This window comes from Acinonyx jubatus, chromosome A1 (assembly GCF_027475565.1).
Source record: "Acinonyx jubatus isolate Ajub_Pintada_27869175 chromosome A1, VMU_Ajub_asm_v1.0, whole genome shotgun sequence".
Taxonomy (NCBI): domain Eukaryota; kingdom Metazoa; phylum Chordata; class Mammalia; order Carnivora; family Felidae; genus Acinonyx; species Acinonyx jubatus.
Genome location: NC_069380.1, coordinates 205,583,277 through 205,605,173, shown reverse-complemented (window position 1 = coordinate 205,605,173; position 21,897 = coordinate 205,583,277). Strand labels below are relative to the sequence as shown.

The 21,897-nt window shown below is 43.4% G+C and overlaps 1 protein-coding gene across 1 annotated transcript in view; it reads left to right on the top strand.

Moving 5' to 3' along the window:
- EGFLAM (EGF like, fibronectin type III and laminin G domains) overlaps nucleotides 1-21,897 on the top strand; it is a 177,463-nt gene that overhangs the window by 116,376 nt on the left and 39,190 nt on the right. Inside the window, exons 8-13 of the mRNA XM_027075639.2 lie at nucleotides 8,520-8,635; nucleotides 9,204-9,522; nucleotides 10,168-10,268; nucleotides 11,407-11,507; nucleotides 13,428-13,572; nucleotides 16,875-17,064. Coding sequence (XP_026931440.1) covers nucleotides 8,520-8,635; nucleotides 9,204-9,522; nucleotides 10,168-10,268; nucleotides 11,407-11,507; nucleotides 13,428-13,572; nucleotides 16,875-17,064 — 972 coding nt within the window. The remainder of the gene's footprint in view (nucleotides 1-8,519; nucleotides 8,636-9,203; nucleotides 9,523-10,167; nucleotides 10,269-11,406; nucleotides 11,508-13,427; nucleotides 13,573-16,874; nucleotides 17,065-21,897) is intronic.

Here is a 21,897-nt window from a genome sequence, read left to right as displayed (position 1 = left end):
TGTTCAGAAATGTTCTTGTTGCCCGGCTAAACGGTACGCTGCCCTTTCCTCCCCGAGTCCCCAGGTATGGCCATGGAATGTTGTCAGTGAATTATAATTCATCATTCTCTGAGGTTACAAAGATTCCAAGTGTGAAATTTCTAGCACAGCATGGTGAAAATATGGCCTTGGGTTTTCCTGCTGTGTTTGCAGCCACCTCTTACAGCCACCTTACATTATGCTTTGCCGGTGCATCTCCTCCTTCAGTGGGTAGCAGAGAAGTAAGTGCCTAACACCTTGGTGGTTTCTGGCCGTTTGCTTAACTTTCCACGGCCCCATTATCCATAGAAAGGGAGGCTCTGAGGGAGAAAGATACAGTGGCTTGTTCTCTGTTGAATGGTTTATGTTCTTCAAAAGGCGACACCCCACAGGGGTTATGCACAGTTGGTGCGGCCCCTGTGTGTGTGTGCATAAAGATAAAGGAGTTTAAGAAGCTTTGAGGTGAGGGCTCTAATGGTCACTCCATGCCTGGGGTATCATCCTGAGCTCCAGTCAGATGAGAGATTCTTGAAGCATGAGCAGAAAAGAGCGAACACTTCTGCCTACGGCTGGTACTTAGAGCAGCTCTGTCCCAACACCCCACTCCTACCACTGTGGCAACATACCCTGGATTGGTTAGATCCATTCAAATTGGAAGAAAACATTCAGGCAGATTATTTGGGGAGAAGGAAGGAGCAAGGGAAACCATTCAGTGTCCTTGCAGACCCTCTGAGTCCTTATGCTGCCGAGGCTGACGTTGAGCAGGCTAATTTTATGCACAACCAGAAGTCTCTCCCGGTGACCTTCAGGTTCACAGGGGAGCTCTTGTGCCCCACCCCCTCAGCATGTGCACAGTCGGTGGGTACCTTTCCCAAGGAGAGGGTCTAACTGTGTCATTGGATCCCCATCCATTTCAGTTAGGAATGCACTGAAACTCCAGCATCACAACCACCTTCACTGCCAAAGACAATATAGTAGAAAGGGAAGTTCCAACAGGCTTCCACTTGCACCTTACTGACCCAAACTACCGAGATGCAAAGGAGGCTCAGAAATCCAACATTTAGCTCCTATAGTATCTACAGAGAAGAGGTAAGGGAGGAGGGATTAAGGTTGAAATATCCGCCTTGCCCTCTGATATGAAGCCCTCCTTTTGGTAGATTTTCACATGAGGCCCCTGCGGGTGGTCAGTCTGGATATGGTTGTTTAGGCTCAGACATAGGTCCTGGTTCCATCATTTTCAGCGAGGGTGGCAGGACTAAGTTCATAGAGCCCAAGCCAGAGTAACTTAATGCAGAAGAGCCGCTTGAAAGACCAACCCCAGAAGAGGTGCAGGATATGGATTCTTTTTCCGGGAAAAGTCTATGGAATGATTTCTTTAAGATCTTAGAATTATTGTTAGCTTTTAAACTCTTTATGTGGGGTCCTCTTGTCCCTAGACTTTTGCTATTTAAGAATCCAGATGAATGCTACTGTCATATATTTTTATTCTGCCTTCATTGTTTCAAAAGTTCACTCTTTTTATTTCTTACACATTTTGTGAATTTCTTCAATGTGCCAGGGAGTGAGTGAGGTTTTGGTGTCATAGTAGAAACCAATATGGACAGTATTGCCTTCTTCAAGGCACTTTCAATCTATTGGGAGAATCACATTTATGAAATCATCCTACAAATAAATATGTAATTGTAAGTTAATAATGCTCTAAGAGAGGACAGAACCGTGAGCGTATATAGGAAGGGAACCTGACTTTATCTAGGGTTCAGAGAAAACATCTCTAAGAAAGTGATTTTGAACAAATATAAGAATTTAAAAGGCAAAAGCTGGGCAGTGAGAGATGAGATTTCCAAGCATAGGGAATAACATGTCTAAAGTCCCTGAGGCGGGAGATATGTCTCTGAAATGAAAGAAGAACCAATGTTCTTTCTGGGTGGAACAGGATGAGAAGGAATAAATTGCTGTGAGATGGGGCTTAGCTAGAGTAACAAGAAAGTCTCTGAAGCCACAAAGGCCACAGGTCTGGCCTGTCATTTTTCCATCCAACCAGCCGAATCTTAAATATTTGTACTGGAAGGGATGACCTAGTTTCTGTCCATGACACATTGCTTCACGGGGGACCCTTTTCCTCCAGTCCTTCTTGTTTTGGTGAGTGTTAGGGTTTTGAGGTTGCCCAGTTAACACCACTTTCCCCTTTGTCCATTTTCTGAACCAACAGAAATACGGCAGCAGAGTCAGCAGATAAAGAATCAAATTGCCATCCTTATTTCTGATAAAGGCCGGGCAAAGAACGTAGCTTACTCTACAGTACAAAGTGGGTTTGTGGACTCCCCTCTGACTAGGGAAGAGCCCGCGTGAAGGAAAGCCTGCATTTGCCGCAAAGTCACACCTGCCCAGGTCACTGCTTTCCACTTTTCTAGGTTGAGAAAGAAGGTGGAGGGACCAAATTTGCCCCCAAGTCCTCCTCCCCTGCCCCAGGTTCTTTGATAGATTAGCTTCAGTCAGTTCAGAAATGTGTACCAAATGCTTCCATCCAGCCACCAGGCTACTGTCTCTACTTCTGTAGGGAGGAAAAGGGGTTGGACAAGAATCCAACAGTATTTTGGGGAACTCTCTTTGCATGATTACAACTTCAGGAGTGGGGAATAACTGTTCCTCTCTCATCCGTTGCCAAGAGCTATTAAGAGAAGGGACTGCAGTAACCTGGTTCTTATTAATGAAGATGAATTCTGATAAATGATATCCTATCGTCTAGGAGGCTTATAATATTGAACAGAAAGCCACAATCCCCAAAGCATGTAACTTTTGTGCTGAACTAATAACTTCTTTTTTTCTTTTTCATCCACAATAAATAAAATTCCCCAGTTGTTTCTTTTTCAAACGCTGCTTGGAATAACAGGTGCCAGCAGTATGTCTCAATCAAAAGTGTAAACTTAAGGGTCACAGAATGTTAGGGCTAGAAAGGATCCTTAGGTCATCAAATATAATCCCATTCCTTGCTTTATTAGAAAACATGAGACCCAGAGAGATTAGGTGTCTTGTCCAAGGTCACATAGTCATCTGTGTCCCTCTCCTAATTATCTGGGTTCCGTGACCAGGGGTATTTCCAACTACACCATGTTGATATATCAGAGAAACTCACTATCTGGAGAACATTTGTGATGCTTTTATAAAAATAGACAGGTTTTTATAAAATAAGTCATCCTTTAACTTATTAACAGTAATTTGTATTTTGTATATTAGTTTTTCCTCTAGTGGAATAACCCTTGAACTTGTTTTGCATTCAGTGAGTGGTTTGACTATTCTGGTTCTAAATAAATGCTTCCTTTTTAATGTTCTCTTTTCCTAATTAACAATGTGCCAAGCAGAAAGAGATAAGTTGTGCACTTTAATTACAATAACCCCAGGCCACTGAGAATTCTTATCACTATCTTGGACTGTGCATTCCGTGTTCACTTAGAAACGGCATTGGTAAAAACTTCATGTAAGCTGTGGATTTGAACTCTGAGGTGGTGAGGCCGTCCATGAACAAGAGTAGAGAGATTTATTCCAGCTTTCTTCTAGCCATGCTGTACTCTTTTCCTTAAAAGTGGGAAATTACTATTAGCCCGGGTTATCATGAGGGATAGGGAATTTGACAGGTTGTAAAGGATAGCAGAAAGCATCATCAGGAGCCCAGAATTCTAGGTCAGCTCTGCCACCAGTGCTCTGTCCCTCTGGGCAAGTCACATGGACTCTATGAGCCTCAGATTACTCTTCTGTAAAATGGGCTTGTGCTCGCTGATCTCTAAAGTCTTTCTTTAAAAGTCAAAATTTCTTTGACTCTGAGTCCTTGTAATTCCATATTCCTTTCCCTTTGTTTATCTCACATCCTTTGTTTCCCCAAACTGAGAAGTAGCCTCTGACTTCAAAAAGATACGTGATATCGTGTTGAAACAGACTAATTTTTATAAATACCAAAGGATTTTATCCAATGAATAATATATGCCTTATTTTACTCATTGGAAAGAACAGAGAATCTGGAATGATTTCCATTCTCATCAAGGTACCATTTCATAGCTGCTGCAATGCATCTGCGGTCCTTTTCTCTAAGGAGTTGCCTTCAAGACAGACTTCCTAGGTGGGCTAATGGGCAAGAGGAGACCTCAGCTACCTGCACCCATCCTCAGTTTCTCTGTGTTCTCCTGATTGAAGTATCTTATTAGATACTTAGCACCAAAAAGTCTGCATGAGAGGGTATTATGGATATTGAACTAGAGGTCATATGATCCAAGTATGGCCCCAGATCTTCTAATGAGATGCATGAACTTGATCTCAAGTCACTTTTCTTTGTGGCCTCAGTTTACATATTTATGAAATGGGAAGTTTGGACTGGATGGTGTCTAGGCTCTCTTTGAACTTTCAACTTTAGTCTGAGTTGGGACAAGGGACAAGGATGGTGGTAGTTTGATGGGAATATGTTTGGATGAGGGGCAGAGTCTCACCCTGTAAGGATTCCCCTCCAGATATTCTCTCGCTTAAATAGGCATGGCCAGCTAGGCCAGGCCAGGACAGAGCCAGAATGTCAGGACAGAGCCATTGTGGGAGAGTCTTCTGTACCTAGAGGGAGCTTTGATGAGTATGTGAAGTGTTATTTAAATGGATGAATAAAAGGGATGTCAAGAAGTCTAAAATTATGGCTCCTGCCGTCAAGGGGTTCACGGCTGAGTTGGGAAACACAAGGGCAGCATTCCAGGGCCTGGAGTCCAGACAGTGGAAATAGCACCTCAAATATATGCTGATTTTATCAAGATATGGAAGTTTATTCCAAGCTCATATTTAGAAGCACACATCCATGGGTGGATAACCCTAATCAAGAGGAGCTGGAGGAACATCCTAGAGGTCTTAGTAGTTCCATCTTTTGTGGAATAACCATTTTTTCTCTGGAAAGAGTCTGATGTTCTCTTTTTAAAATATCACTTGATTTTAGCATTTTGATGATGTACATTCAGCTCTGTCTCCGTAGAATGCGTGCAGTTGGAAGGATAGGTAAGCTATGTGTAGGATATAGGAGAGGAAGAAAAGATGGTAATGTGGGGAAAACATAATGACCAGTCTTGGGGTGAGAAAACACAAGATATATTAAGGAGACAACTGGTAGACCAGTTTGGCCACTAGGACTTTTGAATAGGGGAAAAAAGGCTGAAAACACAATTTGGAATCAGATTATGAATAGTATGATGCAGTCAAAAGAGAGACCAAAGATAAATGCTAGCTCTGCCATTTATCATCTGCATGCCTTTGAGCAAGTTATTTAATCTTTTTGAGTTTCTATCTCCACACGGTAAAATGGAGGTAATACTACTTCTACAGGACTTTTTGAGGATTAATAAAAACAATGCATGAAAAGTTCCTGGCACAGTAAAAATGGTCAATAAATGTTGATTTTCTAATTCCCAGGCTCTTTCCGCCTCCATAGTGGCTGCTTCTCTTACAGACAACTGGGAAAGCAGCAACCAGAAAGACCTGGCTTTGAGTCAGGCTCGGCCAGTTACAAAGTCTTTGATCTTAGTCAAATCATTTAACCTTTTTGAGCTTCAACTTACTTATCTACAAAGTGAAATGAGCCATAATTACTTTGCAAGATTATTATAAAGTTTAGAAATGTATTATGTTACGCACACAACCATACCTGTTATTTGCAGGGGAGAAAGTAGGTTTCAGGAAATCATGGTGATGGGGGAAAGAAGGAGGGAATACAGGGGGCACCTCGGTAGCTCAGTTGGCTACGTATCCGACTGTGGCTCAGGTCATGATCTTGTAGTCCTTGAGTTCGAGCCCCACCTCAGGCTCTGTGCTGACAGCTCAGAGCCTAGAGCCTGCTTCGCATTCTCTCTCTCTCTCTCTCTCTCTCTCTCTCTCTCTCTCTCTCTCTCCCTCAAAAATAAATAAATGGTAAAAAAAAAAAAAAAAAAGGAGGGAAAACAAGGAGTTACCATTGAGATCCTTGAATTCTCAACCAAGAGCCTAGGATTTATCTTGTAAGTGGTGGTAGTCTTTGAAAGTTTTTATTTTTCAGATAGGGCATCATAAGACGAAGTGAAGAGTACCTTGACTTTGATGAACACAGTACAAGAATGGCAAGAATGTGCACAGGGCAGAGAGAACAGCTTGGGGGTAGAAAGGCCAGCTTCCTGGAAATAAGACCCAGCTCTCTTCACATATGTGCTATATAGTACTTTTACTGCCAAATGGAATATTTCCTCTTTAATCTGACGATTTTGAATATATGGAGAGATAGACATAGAAATGGAGAGTAAGAAAAGGACCCAGAAAAAGAGAGAGAGTCGAGCAGAGAGAGGTGGAAAGATACACAGATACAGAGAGACAAGAAAGAGGAAAGTGGTGTTCAAGATTCCTGGATTTTTGTGTGAAGACATCTGGCACACAGCTGTGCAGGCTGGATGCAGGTGGCTTAAGAGAACTTGCATCCAGGTATAAACCTGGAATCAACAGGCTTGAATTTTCCACTAACACGTGGGCTATTTTAAATAAAACTGTGGAGAATTGATGTGAGGGTAGTGAGAACACCACGTCCCCTGTGTCATCTCTCCTCCACCAAAATGTGCCCAAACACCTGAGAACGGCTCCTTCCCTGCTGTGTCCTGATCACCTGTTCACCACGTTTCTCTCTTCCTGGTCCAAAGGAGATTTCTGATCAGCAGTGTGCCTGACCAGAAGGCTTCCCACACCCTCTTTCTGTCCTTTCTGTCACATCCTTCTGTTTTCAACCTGCTTGCTATTTTTTGCCTAAAGGAGGGTGAGTTTGCTTTTGTGACAAAGGTGTTTGGCTTAGCTTATTCTGAAAGCAGAATGGCTTTAAGTTCAGTTTATGTTTGTCATGTCTTCTTGCCCTCCTGCCCCCTCCCTTCCCCTTCCCCTCCTTTCCCCTCCCCTCTCCTTCCCTTCTTTTCCCTTCCCTTCCTAACCAGGCATCCAAACACTGGATGCCTGATGGGCATTGGCAACCTACAAAAGTCAGTTTCTGTTGCCAGAGTTGTTTATGCTGTAAGGGCTGGGGCCCAGTGTGCCCTGATTAGAGAAGGCAGCTAGTACCTGTGCCTGTGAAAACCCATTGGGAGGAAATAGGGGTGCTATGGAGCAGCACTTTGAAAGACTCTCATACCCTGGGGGAGTGCCAGCTGTGTGAGCCTAAGTCAGGACTGCTGCAGATCAGTGGATTTTGTGACAATCTCCCAAAGGACAATGCCTTGTCTCCTAAGAGTTTTTCTCAGGCCACCTTCCAGGTCTGAAAGATCCCATTGTCCTGCTGAGATGGATGGAAATGGTGGCACCCACGATAACCTTGTAGGGGCCCTTTTTTCTGGGTGCAGCACTGTTTGCTCTAGTGCAATATCTCTTTCTTGTTTTAAAGAATTTGTGATGAAATATTTCATACATCAAGTTCATATAAAAATAATATGAACATTCACAGGTACCTGGCATCTGTCTTAAGAAATAGACTATTATAGAGCACCCAAAGGCTTCGGTGCCTCACACCTCATTCACATCCCTTTTCTAAGTTCCCCCAGGTATTTTAGTCATTGTCTTACTTTTTGGGGGAGTTAAACCATATATATATATATATATATATATATATATTTAGATATATATATATATATATATATGTATATATATATATTTAGATATATAGATTTATTTATTTCTAAATAATATATTAAATTTTGTTTGTTGTTGAATTTTATATAAATGGCATCAAACTGAATATGTTCTTTTGCAACTTGCATATTTTGCATGGAATAATGTTAGATTAAGCCATGTCAACACATTAAATGCTCATTCATTTCTCCTGCTATGTAGTATTCTATTCCATATATATATTCCACATATATATATTCCATATATATATATTTTCCATATATATATATATATTACTGTAATTCACTTATCCATTCTCTATTGACAGATATATGGGGTGCTACTTGTTGTTATGAATAGCAAATTTGAAATGCTTTTTACTGTTATAAATTGTGATGCTCTGAATGTGTTTTGCACATGTTGTGGTACACATGTGGGAGGGTTTCTCCAGATTTTGTAAGCTGGGGTGAGATTGCTAAATTGGTGTGAGATTGCTGGGTCAAAAGGTACGAACGTTTTCTACTTATTTCCAAGTATTTTTGCAAAATGGTTGCACACATGTAACATTGGTGTATGAGTCCCCATTGATCCCATCCTTGGTAATATTCTTTTATTGCCCAGCGTTTACCTTTTTGCCAATCTTGTCAGTATAAAACGGCAGCTTTTTCTGGCATTAATTAGCATTTCCTTAATACTTATGAGATGAATCATTTTCTATTAGTCGTTGATGCTTCCTCTTCTGTGTTGAATTCTTTGTGTGTTTCCAAGACATCGCGATGCATTTGGCAGAGTCCTGTCTGTGGCTGAATTAGGATAGAAAGGGGCAGAGGGAAGGCATATGTTGACAACAGTGTACTCCTTTCTCTGTGCAGGCCCTGAGGAGGCAGGAAGTGGCCGCTATGGACCCCGCTATACAACCGACATGGGAGTCAGTGAGGATGATGACGGATTTGAAGACGACTTAGATTTGGATATTTCCTTCGAGGAGGTAACAAGAATCTCTGCTCTTAAAACCTGTGTGTTTTGGTTTTCCTGCTGAACAAGGCAAGTTAGCTGTTGGACCATGAACATTCTACTTAAAACTTATTTAAGCGGGCCCATTTGCTCTTAATACATATTTATTTTCTCTATGAGGCTCCAGGTGCTTATAAATTAGTAGCAACTAGCATGCTAATGTTGTGTAGCCAGCCCCTGCCTGCTGACTGGCAAAAACATATTTAGATTTCCCACCATGTGAAAATATACAGTCAGGTATTAGAAGGAAATGAACAATTCTTTGACAAAGTGAGGCATCTTCATGATATTATAACAATAAAAATCATGTAATATCAGCTTTACCACTGGTTTTCTGTATAGCACAGGGCAAGGTACTTAAAATCCTTGAGCCTAAAGTTCTTATCCATAAACTGGGGTCAGTACTATTTGCCCCATCTACATCCTAGAGTTTTGAGAAATAACAAAAGGGACTTTTCAAGTATTAGACACCAACCATAAATGAGGCTGTCTAAACACTGTGTTGGTGTTAATCCTGAATCCTTTCTCTTCTCTGGCTCTAGGTTAAACCACTTCCTGCTATCAAAGGAGGACATAAGAAATTTTGGGGGGAATCCAAGATGGCACCCAGGTCAAACCCAAAGACCACTTCTAGGCTTGTCCCCCCTACCCTAGCGTCTCTCCCAATGACTACAGTGGCTCCTCAGCCCACTCCAGCGGAGAGGAAAGGGAAGAATGGTGTGGCTATAATGCCGAGGCTCTTTGACATGTCTTGTGATGAAACGCTCTGCTCAGCTGACAGCTTTTGTGTCAATGACTACACCTGGGGGGGCTCGCGGTGCCACTGCAACCTGGGCAGAGGTGGTGAGAGCTGCTCAGAAGGTAGGCCCTTGGTCAGGAAAAGAATGTGGTAGGGAGGTTGGTCCCATTGGGAGCCAGAGGGCAGTTTTGTGGTCCACACATGATTTCTTCTAGCCCTTTTTCTAAGAGAAGCCCCTTTTTCTATGTACTCGTGATTAAATTAGCTACACAGGAAAAAGGTAAGGCAACTTCTGTTGCTTCTAGTTGAATAGCAGCCCTGTGTCTATGTGTGCCACACATGTAGTACTTTTGAAGCAATTAATCATCCTAAAGGCACCTTGGAGAGGTGGACTTTACTTTGATCACATCTCTACCGAAAACATGCAGCTGAAGCATGTTGCGTGAAGGTTAAGAAAGATAATAATTGAGCCAACTTACACTTACACAAATGTACAGCTGGAAAACAGGTGTCAGTGGTCTTAAAGCCATTGATTTCTTTTTAGGTAGCAATTTAACAATCTCCAGTTTCTCCCTAAGAATTTCAGAAGCTCTAAGTCCCCAAGAATGAGAATCATAAGTGTAAAAAGTAGAGACGATAATGAGCTAGGTTTAATAGATTATTAGGGGTTTTCACTTAATGATATCTGGGCAATGGCATATATTGATTTTTGCATTTGAAGAAGTGAGGAAATAACATTCTTTTATGTTATCTTTTTCTCTTTTTAGATATTGTTATACAGTATCCTCAGTTCTTTGGCCACTCCTTTGTAACCTTTGAACCTCTGAAGAACTCCTATCAGGCATTTCAAATTACTCTTGAATTTAGGGTAAGAAGGATTAGTTGTTTGATGAATGCCTATTGGATGGGCAGCTTAACACATCATTGTGCTACATCAGACGGGGTCAGGTGGGGGTACAGGAAGCAGGGAGGTAAGTAGAGAAGGTAAATATGACACAGGACCTGTCCTGAAACCTGTTCACAGGGTAGTGAGAACATTGGGCATGTTCACACATTCAAGGGTGCCAGCGAGTGGAGGGTGGGTCCTGTATGCTACTGAACTATGGAAATGACTGGCCGACCAGTGAGAATGTGTAGGTCCCAGCTCTGTTGCTCATAATTGTGACTCCTCACAGGCCAGGATTTCAGAGGTATAATGCATTCCCCATTCCCAAATCCCTTTTAGAGGGAGCCCAAATGTCTGCCCTCAATGCTATGGCTGTAGCTGAACAAATAGGAAAGCTGCTATACAAAGCCCTCGCACATAGTGAGGGCCCAGCGGACGCTCTCTGATTTGAATCAACTGCACATCAGAATTCAGTCAGCGACTTCAGCTTCAAGTTATTCTTTTGGGCATCTCAGACAACAGGGTTTGAGACCTGGAAACAAGCCTCCTTTGAGATCATGATCACAGTGTTGAGTGTGTTGAGTGTTGAGATCATCTAAAAGATGATCTGTCTCAGGCTAGGGCAGCCAACATGGGTGAAAACCAAACTAGTCTGTCAGTGGGGCTGATTTTATCGTCCTGTTCTCCTGACAGAAGGAAAGAAGCAAATTTGCATGCTTCTCCACAGGGAGGGAAGTAAAAAGAATGAAAACAAAACCAAAAACAAATAGAGTGCTCTTTGGTGGAAGTAGAATTTGATGGACACGCAAACAGCCTCTCTGTGACCGTGATCTCTGCACACATTTTCCCGAAGCTCTGCTGGTGGACCCACAAAGCCAAGTAAAGAGCAGGTCAAATGCGGAGTCACCTTTCTCTAACCTCACTGCCATTTGTCACACACTGTTTATATCGCTGCCGTTTTTTAAAGGGAAAAGAACTGAGAATTGGCAACTGGGAGTTAATTGGAGTCCATGAGCTTGCCCCTTTGTAAATAGGACCACAGGGAGAATGCTCAGGTTTCATATTCATGAGTGTTTCCAGGTGGTGCTCATTGTTTGTGTGGCGTTTGTTTGTACAACAGGCGGAGGCAGAAGATGGTTTACTGCTCTATTGCGGGGAGAATGAACACGGGAGGGGTGACTTCATGTCTCTGGCCATCATCCGACGCTCACTCCAATTCAGGTAACTCTCACTAAAATCCCACAGATTTTTAAAATACCATCCTACATTATGTTTTTACATTTTTATAGAGTAAAAAATACATGGAATGGCTTCCTGGAGATAAAGGTTACTAAATAGTGGCTTATCGGGACTGCAGGGTCACCCTTGGAACTTGAGTTTCAGAACCCTGTAACCATCCATTCGTTCAACAGGAAATATTTCTTGAGAACCCATGGTGTACCAGGGACTGTTGTAGATCCTGTGAATGCAACAGTGACCCTAAGTGATCTAGTCCCTTTGCTCCTACAGCCCTAGTGGATGTGATGGGAAGGAGGCTGAGATCTTCTCCCTGTCCCCTGTGGTAGGTCGGACTGACATCCCTGGGGAGCAGAGAGGAGCCTACAACCTCCTGAGGGCTCCCAGAGGCTCAGAGCCCATCCCTATTTTTCCCTCTGGCTGTGGCAGGCTGTCTGGTGTTCCTCCTCTGCCCTGGTCATTTCTCTCCCAATATATTTTGGAAGCCATCTTTGGTTTGCGTGTGGTTTTCTGGGGGCAGAGTTTTGTGAAGGTGTGAGTGTTTTGGCCACCCTCAAGGGTACACAAGCACCTATCTGAGAATGACCGATGAGGATCAGCCTTGTCCTTCTCCATAGTGTACTGGTTAAGATCCTGATGGCACTGCTCCTCTGCTCCCTGACTCTGAGCAAGTGACTGTACCTCTTTGAGCCTGCATTTCCTCCCAGGGCTCTTGTGAGGATTAGGTGAATTAATACATACAAGTGCTTAGAGCAGTGCCTGGCCCATAGCAAGCACTCAACAAGCATTAACCGTCATTGTCTTTTGATTATTTCAGCACAAAAATTATTTGGGTTAAGTTGAAGAAGACTGAAACATCCCACTTGGGGTAGACAGTGGTCCCCTATCCTCTGCTAAATGCTTTGATTCATGGGAGTTTGATGTTAGGGCCAGGATCTGGGGCAGTGGTTCTCACCCTTGAAGGATCTGATAGACTTCCAGTGGCATTGGCTGTGATTGGCTGCTGGCCGCTCTCCAACTGGGCAGCTACTGTGGAGTCTGATATCCCCCTCTAGATGAGCCTGCTCCGCAATGCCTCTCAACCCCATTTCAGTCCACTGAGGATCGTGGAGACAAAGGGAAGCCATGAGAAAGGACTGTAATTAGTGCACGTCCTGAGAAGGACAATGCTGGTCACGTGTCCTTCCCTACTGGCCATCTCAGGATCTGTGGGGGAGTGGCATGGTGGCTTCCTGGAAGTTGACTGGAAAGGGTCAAAATCATGGGTGTAAGGCATAGTGACTGGTGGGTACCCTGGGCCATAGGGAAGCTGGGAGAAAAAACAAAGCAAAAACAAGAATAAAGCAATCGTCTGAGAATGTTCCCCCTCTGCCCATGCTTCCCCCCCTATGGAAACTGCACCTGCATTTGGGCACAGCTGAACACAGATGGCAGTGCTAGCCAGCTGGCCAAAATGAGTGTTTTTTGACATTTAAATAATATCGCTGGAGCCTGTCATTTGGGAGTTGGGGGAAGTCCCCAGAGAAATACCTGGAAGCAAAATGACTCAAGTTCTAATTCTCTGCTCTTGGGATCCACTTGAAGCATCTGGCAGTCACTGAGAAGGAGGGGGAGGATCTTAGTTGCCCATCGTTTTCAAAGCTGCAGAGAAAATCAGGTTGAAGGAGGCCCCACATTTGAAAGGTCTGCAGGCAGATTAAGATAAGTAGATTGAGGCCGGCCCAGAAAGCAGGTGTTTAGCTCTTTCCTGTAGAGATTTAAACAGTCCTTGATATTCATAAACGTAACTAAACAGATTGACTCTCAGAGAAGCCATTGCCCCAGAAGTGGTATCCGTGGGGCCTGAAAGCATAACAAGTTGGTTGATCAAAGAGCCTTTCTTTCTTTTTTTTTTCTTCCCCACAGGTTTAATTGTGGAACTGGGGTTGGCATCATTATAAGTGAAACCAAAATCAAACTGGGGGGCTGGCACACGGTTACACTCTACAGAGATGGGCTGAACGGGCTGTTGCAGCTGAACAATGGCACCCCGGTGACTGGCCAGTCCCAGGTGAGTGTGAGCCTCCCAACCTGCCCACCCACCCAGCACCCACCACGCGCATCCCAAGAGGGCCCTGCTGCCGAGCTCAGGCCACGCTGGCGGGATGCAAGCTCCGGATGGCCTGGTTTTCGTGGCAAACCCGTGCACCCCAGCTCTGAGATGCTCCTGCATCTCAGTGGCTCTTACCACTCTCGGTGGGCTTTCAGGGCACACATCCATCCCACATCTACCGAGGAGCAGAATCGGATTTGCAAGCGTCATTACTGTGGGGGCGCAGAAGCATGCAGTTGGCTTTGTGCCCAGGGACATGTTCTTTTTCCACAAGGACATCAAAGCCAGGGGTAGAAGAAGGCCTGTATCAGAAGAATAGAAGCCATTATTAGTGCCAAACACAAAGCTTGCTTTTAAGGCAAGGGTGTTGCAATTCTGTGGCTTTAGCAAAGAGTTCGGAAAGTTTCACTTGGTTCAATATGCAGGAATGATCCTTTCATCTACCATTTTGGGGGGCCATGGTTATAGGAAGCGGCAAAACAATTTAACTGTGGGGCTACTCAGTAAATCACCTAGGTATTCACATATTCGTCATGCTCTGGGCAATTTCAGAACCATGTTTAGAATAAACAGTTTGGATTAGCAACCTGCCAAGGAACGGAGTGTGTAATTATAATCAGGCAGGTGTCTGTGTTCTCTCAGGAAAAATGTAGCAAGAAAACCTTTGTGTATATGTATATAGCTTCCTCCCTGCCTGGACTTTTTTACTGGCAAGATATATCCTATAAAGAGCCATGCTTTGCTGATTCCCATTAATTTGGACCCCAAAGCTTCCAAAGGAACAAGAATCCAAATATAGAGAATATGAATCCAGTGAGATCGCTTATGCATATATGCATGTACTTCTAAGGAAAAAAGACAGGATAAATGAACTACAGAATCACATAAATCCCAGAACAATAGCCCTAAATATGATTAAAATTAAGTTTGATAGGAATAAAGAAGCTTTGAACTTGGATCCAAAATAGTAATAGTGAATATAGGGCAGAGAAGCTGTAATAAAAGCAACAACACATGTGAAAATGTCTTATGTTTTGAAGCAAGGAAGTTCAGTAAAGGTTAATAAGCAAAGCCATGTGGTAACAGCAAGCTGAAGAAATTACAAGTTGTATTAATAGAGGCATAGCATCTAGAAAAAGCGAGGTGATGATCGTATGATATCCTAGTAGCCCTGTATATAGCTTCCAGTGCTCTAATGGTAACTCTAATCCTCTAAGAGGATTGCATTCAGCTCTGTGATTGTACTCAAAGAGGTCCTCGAAGAGGACCACAGACATATTGGAACATGAAGGCAATCATTGAAACAGGAAACTGACCTGAAATCCCTGGAGTGATTCATTGAAGGAGCATTGTTTAGTTTGGAGAAAAGAAGGTGAAGGTGTGGATGGTGCCTTTTCATAGAATCAGAGAGGGAATTTGGGGAGAGAAGGACTTACTCTGTGTCCCCCCCCAAGGCTGATGTTGAATGGGAGAGCCTAAGGGAGTAATTTTAACTCCACTTAATCATACAAAAGTGCACAGACGTGCAAAGGACTATCTCAGGAGACGGTTTCCTGTCCTGTCCTTGGGGGTGTTGAAAAAATAAGTTACCGAAACCTTTTGGTAGGGATAATACAAGGGCTCCAGAAGTCAATGTGAGCTTGGCTTATATGAGTGTTTGTATTTTTGCCAATCTTATCCTTTGAATGAATATAAGAATTAATTGCAAGAAGCATACAATTTTATGGCTACTCAGGGCAGCCTTTGCTGCTCTCCTCCCGGGACTTGCTAGCAAGCTGTATAAGCAGGACAGCAGCTGTGGAATGTTTAGTAAACTATCTTGGGAGATAGTGACTCTCTTATATCAAGGTTTGCAAAGTTCTTCAGGGTCTGTCTGGCTTCAGCCTGACCCTAGGGGAGCTCTGTAGTATAAGTTATACCTCAGAGCGGTCCCAACCCAAAGCTGGTCAATTGGACTTTCACACTTTGGCACCCATCAAACACTGTTAAGTGCTGTGTCAGGGGAAATGAGAACTCCAGGGCACTTCGAATTCTCTGCCTCGTAGGCAAAGCAGGCTCCAGAAACCCAAAGCAACCCTCACCAGAGGAAGGTAAAAGCCAGCTTTTACCAGACTATTGCCTGGGACGTTGTAAGGGGGGCTCAGGGTTGCTGTTCCAGAAAAGGAAAAAAGCGCTAAGTGGTCAGCCTCCTGGTACAGTCCTGAATCAGGGAACAGACTGAAGATGGGTTTCAGGAGTGAATTCTGAGGATCTTAACAAAATAAGCCAACAGGGCATTCAGGTCATCCCACAAAAGCAGTGTGCCCAGAGGCTGGCAAACAGTCCTTACAATTCACTGTAAGCACTTTACAGCTGCCTCGCTCACATTCAGCACACTATTTATAAATGATTCTTATCCATTCATTAGAAAATATAAAGTAACGATTAGATGTTCTATTTGTTGGCAACATTTCGTTTGCCACATTTCAGTGGCTTACGTTCTGGACTTTAAAAATTCTGGCAACATGCTTTTTCCCAGTCCCCTTTAATCCAAATGAATGAAATATTTCTGTAATAAAAAAAAAAATGACCAAGGATGCCTTAATTTTGTCCCACCTAATGTTCAGGTCTGTGTTTTGTAACCTCAAAACCTGCAATCCAGTTTGTGGTTTTCTCTAAGATTAGAAATGCCCCTACCTCACCGTAGTAACACACACACACACACACACACACACACACACAAGTTGTATCCATGAGCAAATTTCAAAATATTTTGCAACACAATCTGTGTGGCAATCCTCCCCCGCACACACAATGTTTCTTGCAGGATATAGTATAAAGGTGGCTGGGAATAGGAAAGGTAAGCGTTGGCCCACATATACACAAAATTAGCATTATCATCTTTTGAGACGCAGAATAACCCTGTGAACCATCCAAGGTACACAGTAAGTTGGTGTCAAGACTGGAAAGACAAAGTTTTTGTTGGATGCCCGGCCCAGTACCCTGCCCGTTGGGTTGCTCTTGGCTCTGACCTACCTTCCCTTCCCTTCTAGGCTTCCAAAATCATCCCTTCTCGAAACACAGCCCTCTGAGGAGCTCACTGAGTTTCCTACGGTAACCAGGGGTTTAATTTTCCAGTAAGGCAATGTCATAAACATAAACACAGATGGAAGAAAGCAGTGGGGCTGTAAACTACATCTTAACCATGTCCCTCATTAAAATCTGTTGTGTTTTGGCTTTTGATTTTGTTTAGTGAGTTACGGTTTTCTTCTTTCTTACAGGGCCAGTACAGTAAAATTACCTTCCGGACGCCCCTCTATCTTGGTGGGGCTCCCAGTGCTTACTGGTTGGTCAGAGCAACAGGAACAAACAGAGGCTTTCAAGGCTGTGTGCAGTCGCTCACCGTCAATGGGAAGCGAATCGACTTGAGGCCCTGGCCACTGGGGAAAGCACTCAGTGGGGCCGACGTGGGTAAGTGGTTGCCCAGTGGGCCAGGGTGCTCTTGTGGGATTGCCTTTCTGGTGTGGGCCAGGGCAGTAAGAAGCTTCATGGATTGAAACCTTAGGCAGCTGGCTAATGTCAAACTTTAGGAGGGAGGTGGGCCCAGGGGACAAGCTTGGTGCTTTGCAGACATGATGACCTGGATCTGAATAGCAAGATAGGATAAACAATATGGCGCACCAAACCCTTGGTTGTGTCCTGTTGCCCTTGGCTCTCTTCACGAAGCATGGCATGGTCTCATCCAACAAAGCAGCAAGCAGTTCAGCGCTTTCACCCTCCCTTACTCACCCAGTTCAGTGGAAAAGCCAACACAGTAATGTAAGAAGAGGTTTCGTATGCTCTCTGCTTCCAAAAGAAATGGTCACATTCCAATTCTTGACCACTGTGTCCAACTTTCTCATATGCCCTCTCATTAACTCCTCACACTAGCTCTAGGAAGTAGAAATTGTTATGATACCTATTTTATGCATGAAGAAACTAGGGCTTTTAAAAGTCAAATAACTTCTCCAAAATAGCAGGCAGAGCTAGGACTGATTTTTATTTTTCAGCGGTTTAAGCTTCACAAAAAAATTGAGGAGAAGGTACACAGATTTCCCACCTATCCCCCACCCCCACACATGCATAGCCTCCTCTATTAGCAACACACCTTTGTACCTTTGTTACAAATGATGAACTTGAATTACCACTTCAGTATCACCCAAAGCCCGTAGTTCATATTATGGCTCACCCCACCCCCCACCTCTGGCAACCACTGACCTTTTTATATTCTGTATGATTTTGCCTTTTCCAGAATGTCATATAGTTGGAATCATATGTAGCTTTCTCAGATTGGCTTCTTTCAGTTAGTAATATGCATTTGAGTTTTATTCATGCCTTTTCATGGCTTGAGGGCTCGTTTCTTTTTAATGCCGGATGATATTCCATTGTCTGTATGTACTGCAAGGCATGTTTGTCATGCCTACTGAAGGGCATCTTGGTTACCTCCAAGTTTTTGGCAATTGTGAATAAAGCTGCTGTAAACAGTGTGCAGGTTTTTTGGATGTACATCAGTTTTTAACTTCTTTGGGTAAATACCAACAAGAAGTGTGATGGTTGGATCACAGAGTAAGAGCATGTTTCATTTTGTGAGAAACTGCCAAATTGTCTTCCAGAGTAGCTGTTCCATTTTGCACTCCCACCTGGAATGTTTGAGAGTTCCCGTTGCTCTACATCTTTGTTAGCATTTGGTGTTGTCAGAGTTCAGATGCTAACAGATGTGTAGTGGTATCTCATTGTTGTACATTGCATTTCTTTGATGACATATGATGTGGAGCATCTTTTCATACACTTATTTGCCATCTGTATGGCTTCTTTGGTGAGGTTTTGTTAAGGTTTTATTTAGCCCATTTTTTAATCAAGTTGTTTATTTTCTTGCGGTTGAGCTTTCAGAGATTTATATATATATATATTGGGCAACAGTCCTTTATCAGATGTGTCTTTTGCAAATATTTTCTCCTAGACATGGCTTGTCTTCTCTAACTTTAATGAAATCCAGCTTATTAGTTATTTCTTTCAAGGGTCATGCCTTTGGTGTTGTCTCTAAAAAGCCATCCCAAGCCTTACCCAAGGTCATCTAGATTTTTGTCCACATTATCTTGTAGAAGTTTCATAGTTTTGCATTTTACATTGAGGGCTGTGATCTCTTTGAGTTAATTTTTGTGAAAGGTGTAAGGTCTGTGTCTAGATTCAGTTTTTTGCATGAGGTTGTCTAGTTGTTCCAGAACCATTTTTCTGAAAAGACTAGGATTGTCTTTAAAGCAGTAAGGACATTTATTTCCGTCACTGAAAGCAGATAGATAATTCTAAGGTTGGTTAATTCAGTGACCATTTTAGCCTGGAAGGGGTGCCATAACACAATACCACAGAATGGGTGGTTTTAGTAACATTATTTTCTCACAGTCTGGAAGCTGGAAATGCAAGCTGAAGGCACTGGAAGGTTTAGCTTCTCCTGAGGCCTCTCTCCTTGGCTTGCAGATGGCCACTGTGTCCTCATCGGGCCTTGTGTCTGTGTCTATATCCCTAGTGTCTCTCCCTCTTCTTATAAGGACACTGGTCAGATTGAATTAGGTACCCCCTTAAGACCTCACTTAACCTTAATTAGCTTCTCAAAGGCCCTATTTCCAAATGCAGTCACATTGGGAATTCGGTCTTCAATCTATGAATTTTTTTAGTAACTTCCTCCTAAAATCCCTTTGTCTAGATGAGTTGGTGCTTTGAATATAGCAAGCATGTTGTATTTGTTATTAATATTATTATTAATATTCTGGCTCCACCCATTCAGCAGGGTACCAGTTGTTTTTTCTCTCTTCATTGGACAAATGGGAAACAGTCCTGAAATCCAGATCTGCAGTCTTGAGGTTGCATGGTGAGCCCTGACAGGTAGCTGAGACCTTGCAAAGTTGAGCAAGGACCGATTCCTGGCAGTGTTTTAAATTCTCACATTGTGCAAAACCAGCCTCTCCATTGAGCAGGTGGTACCAAATGGGCCCACCTTGCTGGCTCTGGGCCCCCCCAAAAGCTGCTATTGGATTATTTGATGTCTACGAGCCTTGTGATGAACTTTAATGGCAGGCATCAGTCTCATTGCCTTTTTTCATTTTTTCCCCATTTTCCCCCTGGAGTGCTAGAACAGAGCTGGTTATTCAACCTCCATACTTGCTTTACTTTGAGTTAGCCCTCCAGAAATTCAACTTCTTTTAAATTAAATGCAGTGCCACCATGAGGGAAGATTGGGCTCATACAAACAGCGGTGAATTTCTGGTGGAGATACAGGCTTCCAGAAGAAGGTAATGACAGTAGCAGAGTCATGGTTCCTTTGTCTGGGATCTCTAACTTGTCACTGCTATCTTCAACCACAGCTTTTTCTCTGTCCCCCTCCCCACCTCCATTAAAGCCTATCTCAACTTCTCAAAGGGGCCTTTCATTACTGAAGCCTTTCCCCTTCATCACCTTCTTTAGATTATTCCTAGCAATTAGACTCTCTCTAAACCCACATTCTAGAATAGTCAGTCATCTCAGCAAAATTTCGCATTCGCTCGCCCAGACTTTCTTTTATTATTTCCACGCAAATTCTTAAACCTAAACCACCAGAACTCAGTTTTTCCAATCCTGTCTTGGATTTCCACACCCCACTGGGTCAATGTGACAAGTTGGGAAACCAACTTCTCAAGTTATTTGAGACTCGAGACGTGTGAGGTGGCCATGGGTCTCACCATGGTTTATCACTGTTTCACTCATGCTTTCTCTCAAGATACTTTTTTAAGGATCTGCTTAATGCTGGTCATGATGCCAGGTCCTGGGGAGACAGTAATGAACAAGAAAACAGGATCCTACCTCAGCCCTCATGTAGCTGCCACAAGGAAAGACCAAACTGATCAAATAGTCACACAAGTCAATGAAAAAATTACAATTTAGCGTGTTACAAAGAAGAAATGGTGGTATAATAATAGTGTATGATAACGGGATTTTATGGGCTGGAGCATTCTGAGCATATAACCATTCTGAGCATATAACCCAAAGCTGATATCTGAAGCATTTCTTTTTAAGCAGATAAGAGAGGGAAGATCATTCCAGGCAGAGGAAATGGCTTGTCCCAGTGGGAATATGAGGGGGAGGTGGTTTACCATGATCTAGTCTGTGTTTTGAAACGATCCTTCTGGCTGTGGAAAGCTTATTGAAAGCGGTGTTCAGGGGGCACATGTAAACTGGCTGGAGGCTATGATGACAATCCAGATCAGAGATAATGACGGTTTGCTCTAGGCTGGTAGTGGTGGTGGAGATGTGGACCGAGTGGACAGATCTTCAGTCGGGGAAATAGACTGGCTTCAGTTACGGATTGGTGGACAAGGGGCAGGTGGTTGCTCACCGTCCATGCGTTCTTCATGTAGTCTGCCCCATCCCACCTGCTGTTCTCTCCTCGGAGGCCTAATTTCTCTCCTGCCCTCACCTCATTGTCTTGCGTAAAGCTGGCATCTAGTAGGTTCAATGTCAATAAAAGTTATATCCTGATGATGAGGTCCTGCCAGCGCTCTGTGCACATGACCTTGCGACTAGCTTCCTTCCTCCCACTCTCAGAGTTGACAGTTTTCCTCCTTTCTAAAACTCTGCACCCATCCTTCCCTACATCCCTGGACTTTGCTGCCAGGATCATCAATTTAGTAACCCAAAGGTTCTTAACCGTTTGTGTGCTGTGAACATCTCTGGCAGTCTGGTAAAGCCTGTGGACTCTTCCCAAAATGGTGTTTCTCTTTCTTTTTTTTTTTTTTCCTAAAGATTTCAGTTTTAAGTAATTTCCCCCTCCAACATGGGGCTCAAATTTACGATCCCCGAGATGAAGAGTCACATGTTCCACTGACCCCGCCAGCCGGATGTTTTGAAACAAATGATGTTTTTAAATGTAGAGAATAACATCCATGGTAGGAAACAATTACATTGAAATAAAGCTATGCAATCTGTTTGTTTAATGTTTATTTCTTTTGAGAGAGTGAGAAAGAGCGTGAGCACGAGCGGGGAAGGGGCAGAGAGAGAGGGAGGGAGAGAATGGGAAGCGGAGTCTGCTTCCCAATGCCAGGTCCTCTGTGCCTCAGAAACCAGCTCCTGCTCACAGCTGTGCTCATCATTGTATTCCCGCCACTGTCCTTTCAGACCGCCAGGCGAGGAACCCAGAGGCCTTGCTAGGGTCTGCCTCCGCCTTCAAGCTCTAGAAGGGACTGGCTGGGTCTCCCTTCCCCGTGTCTTCGCTCCCTGTCCATTTCCTCTGCTACC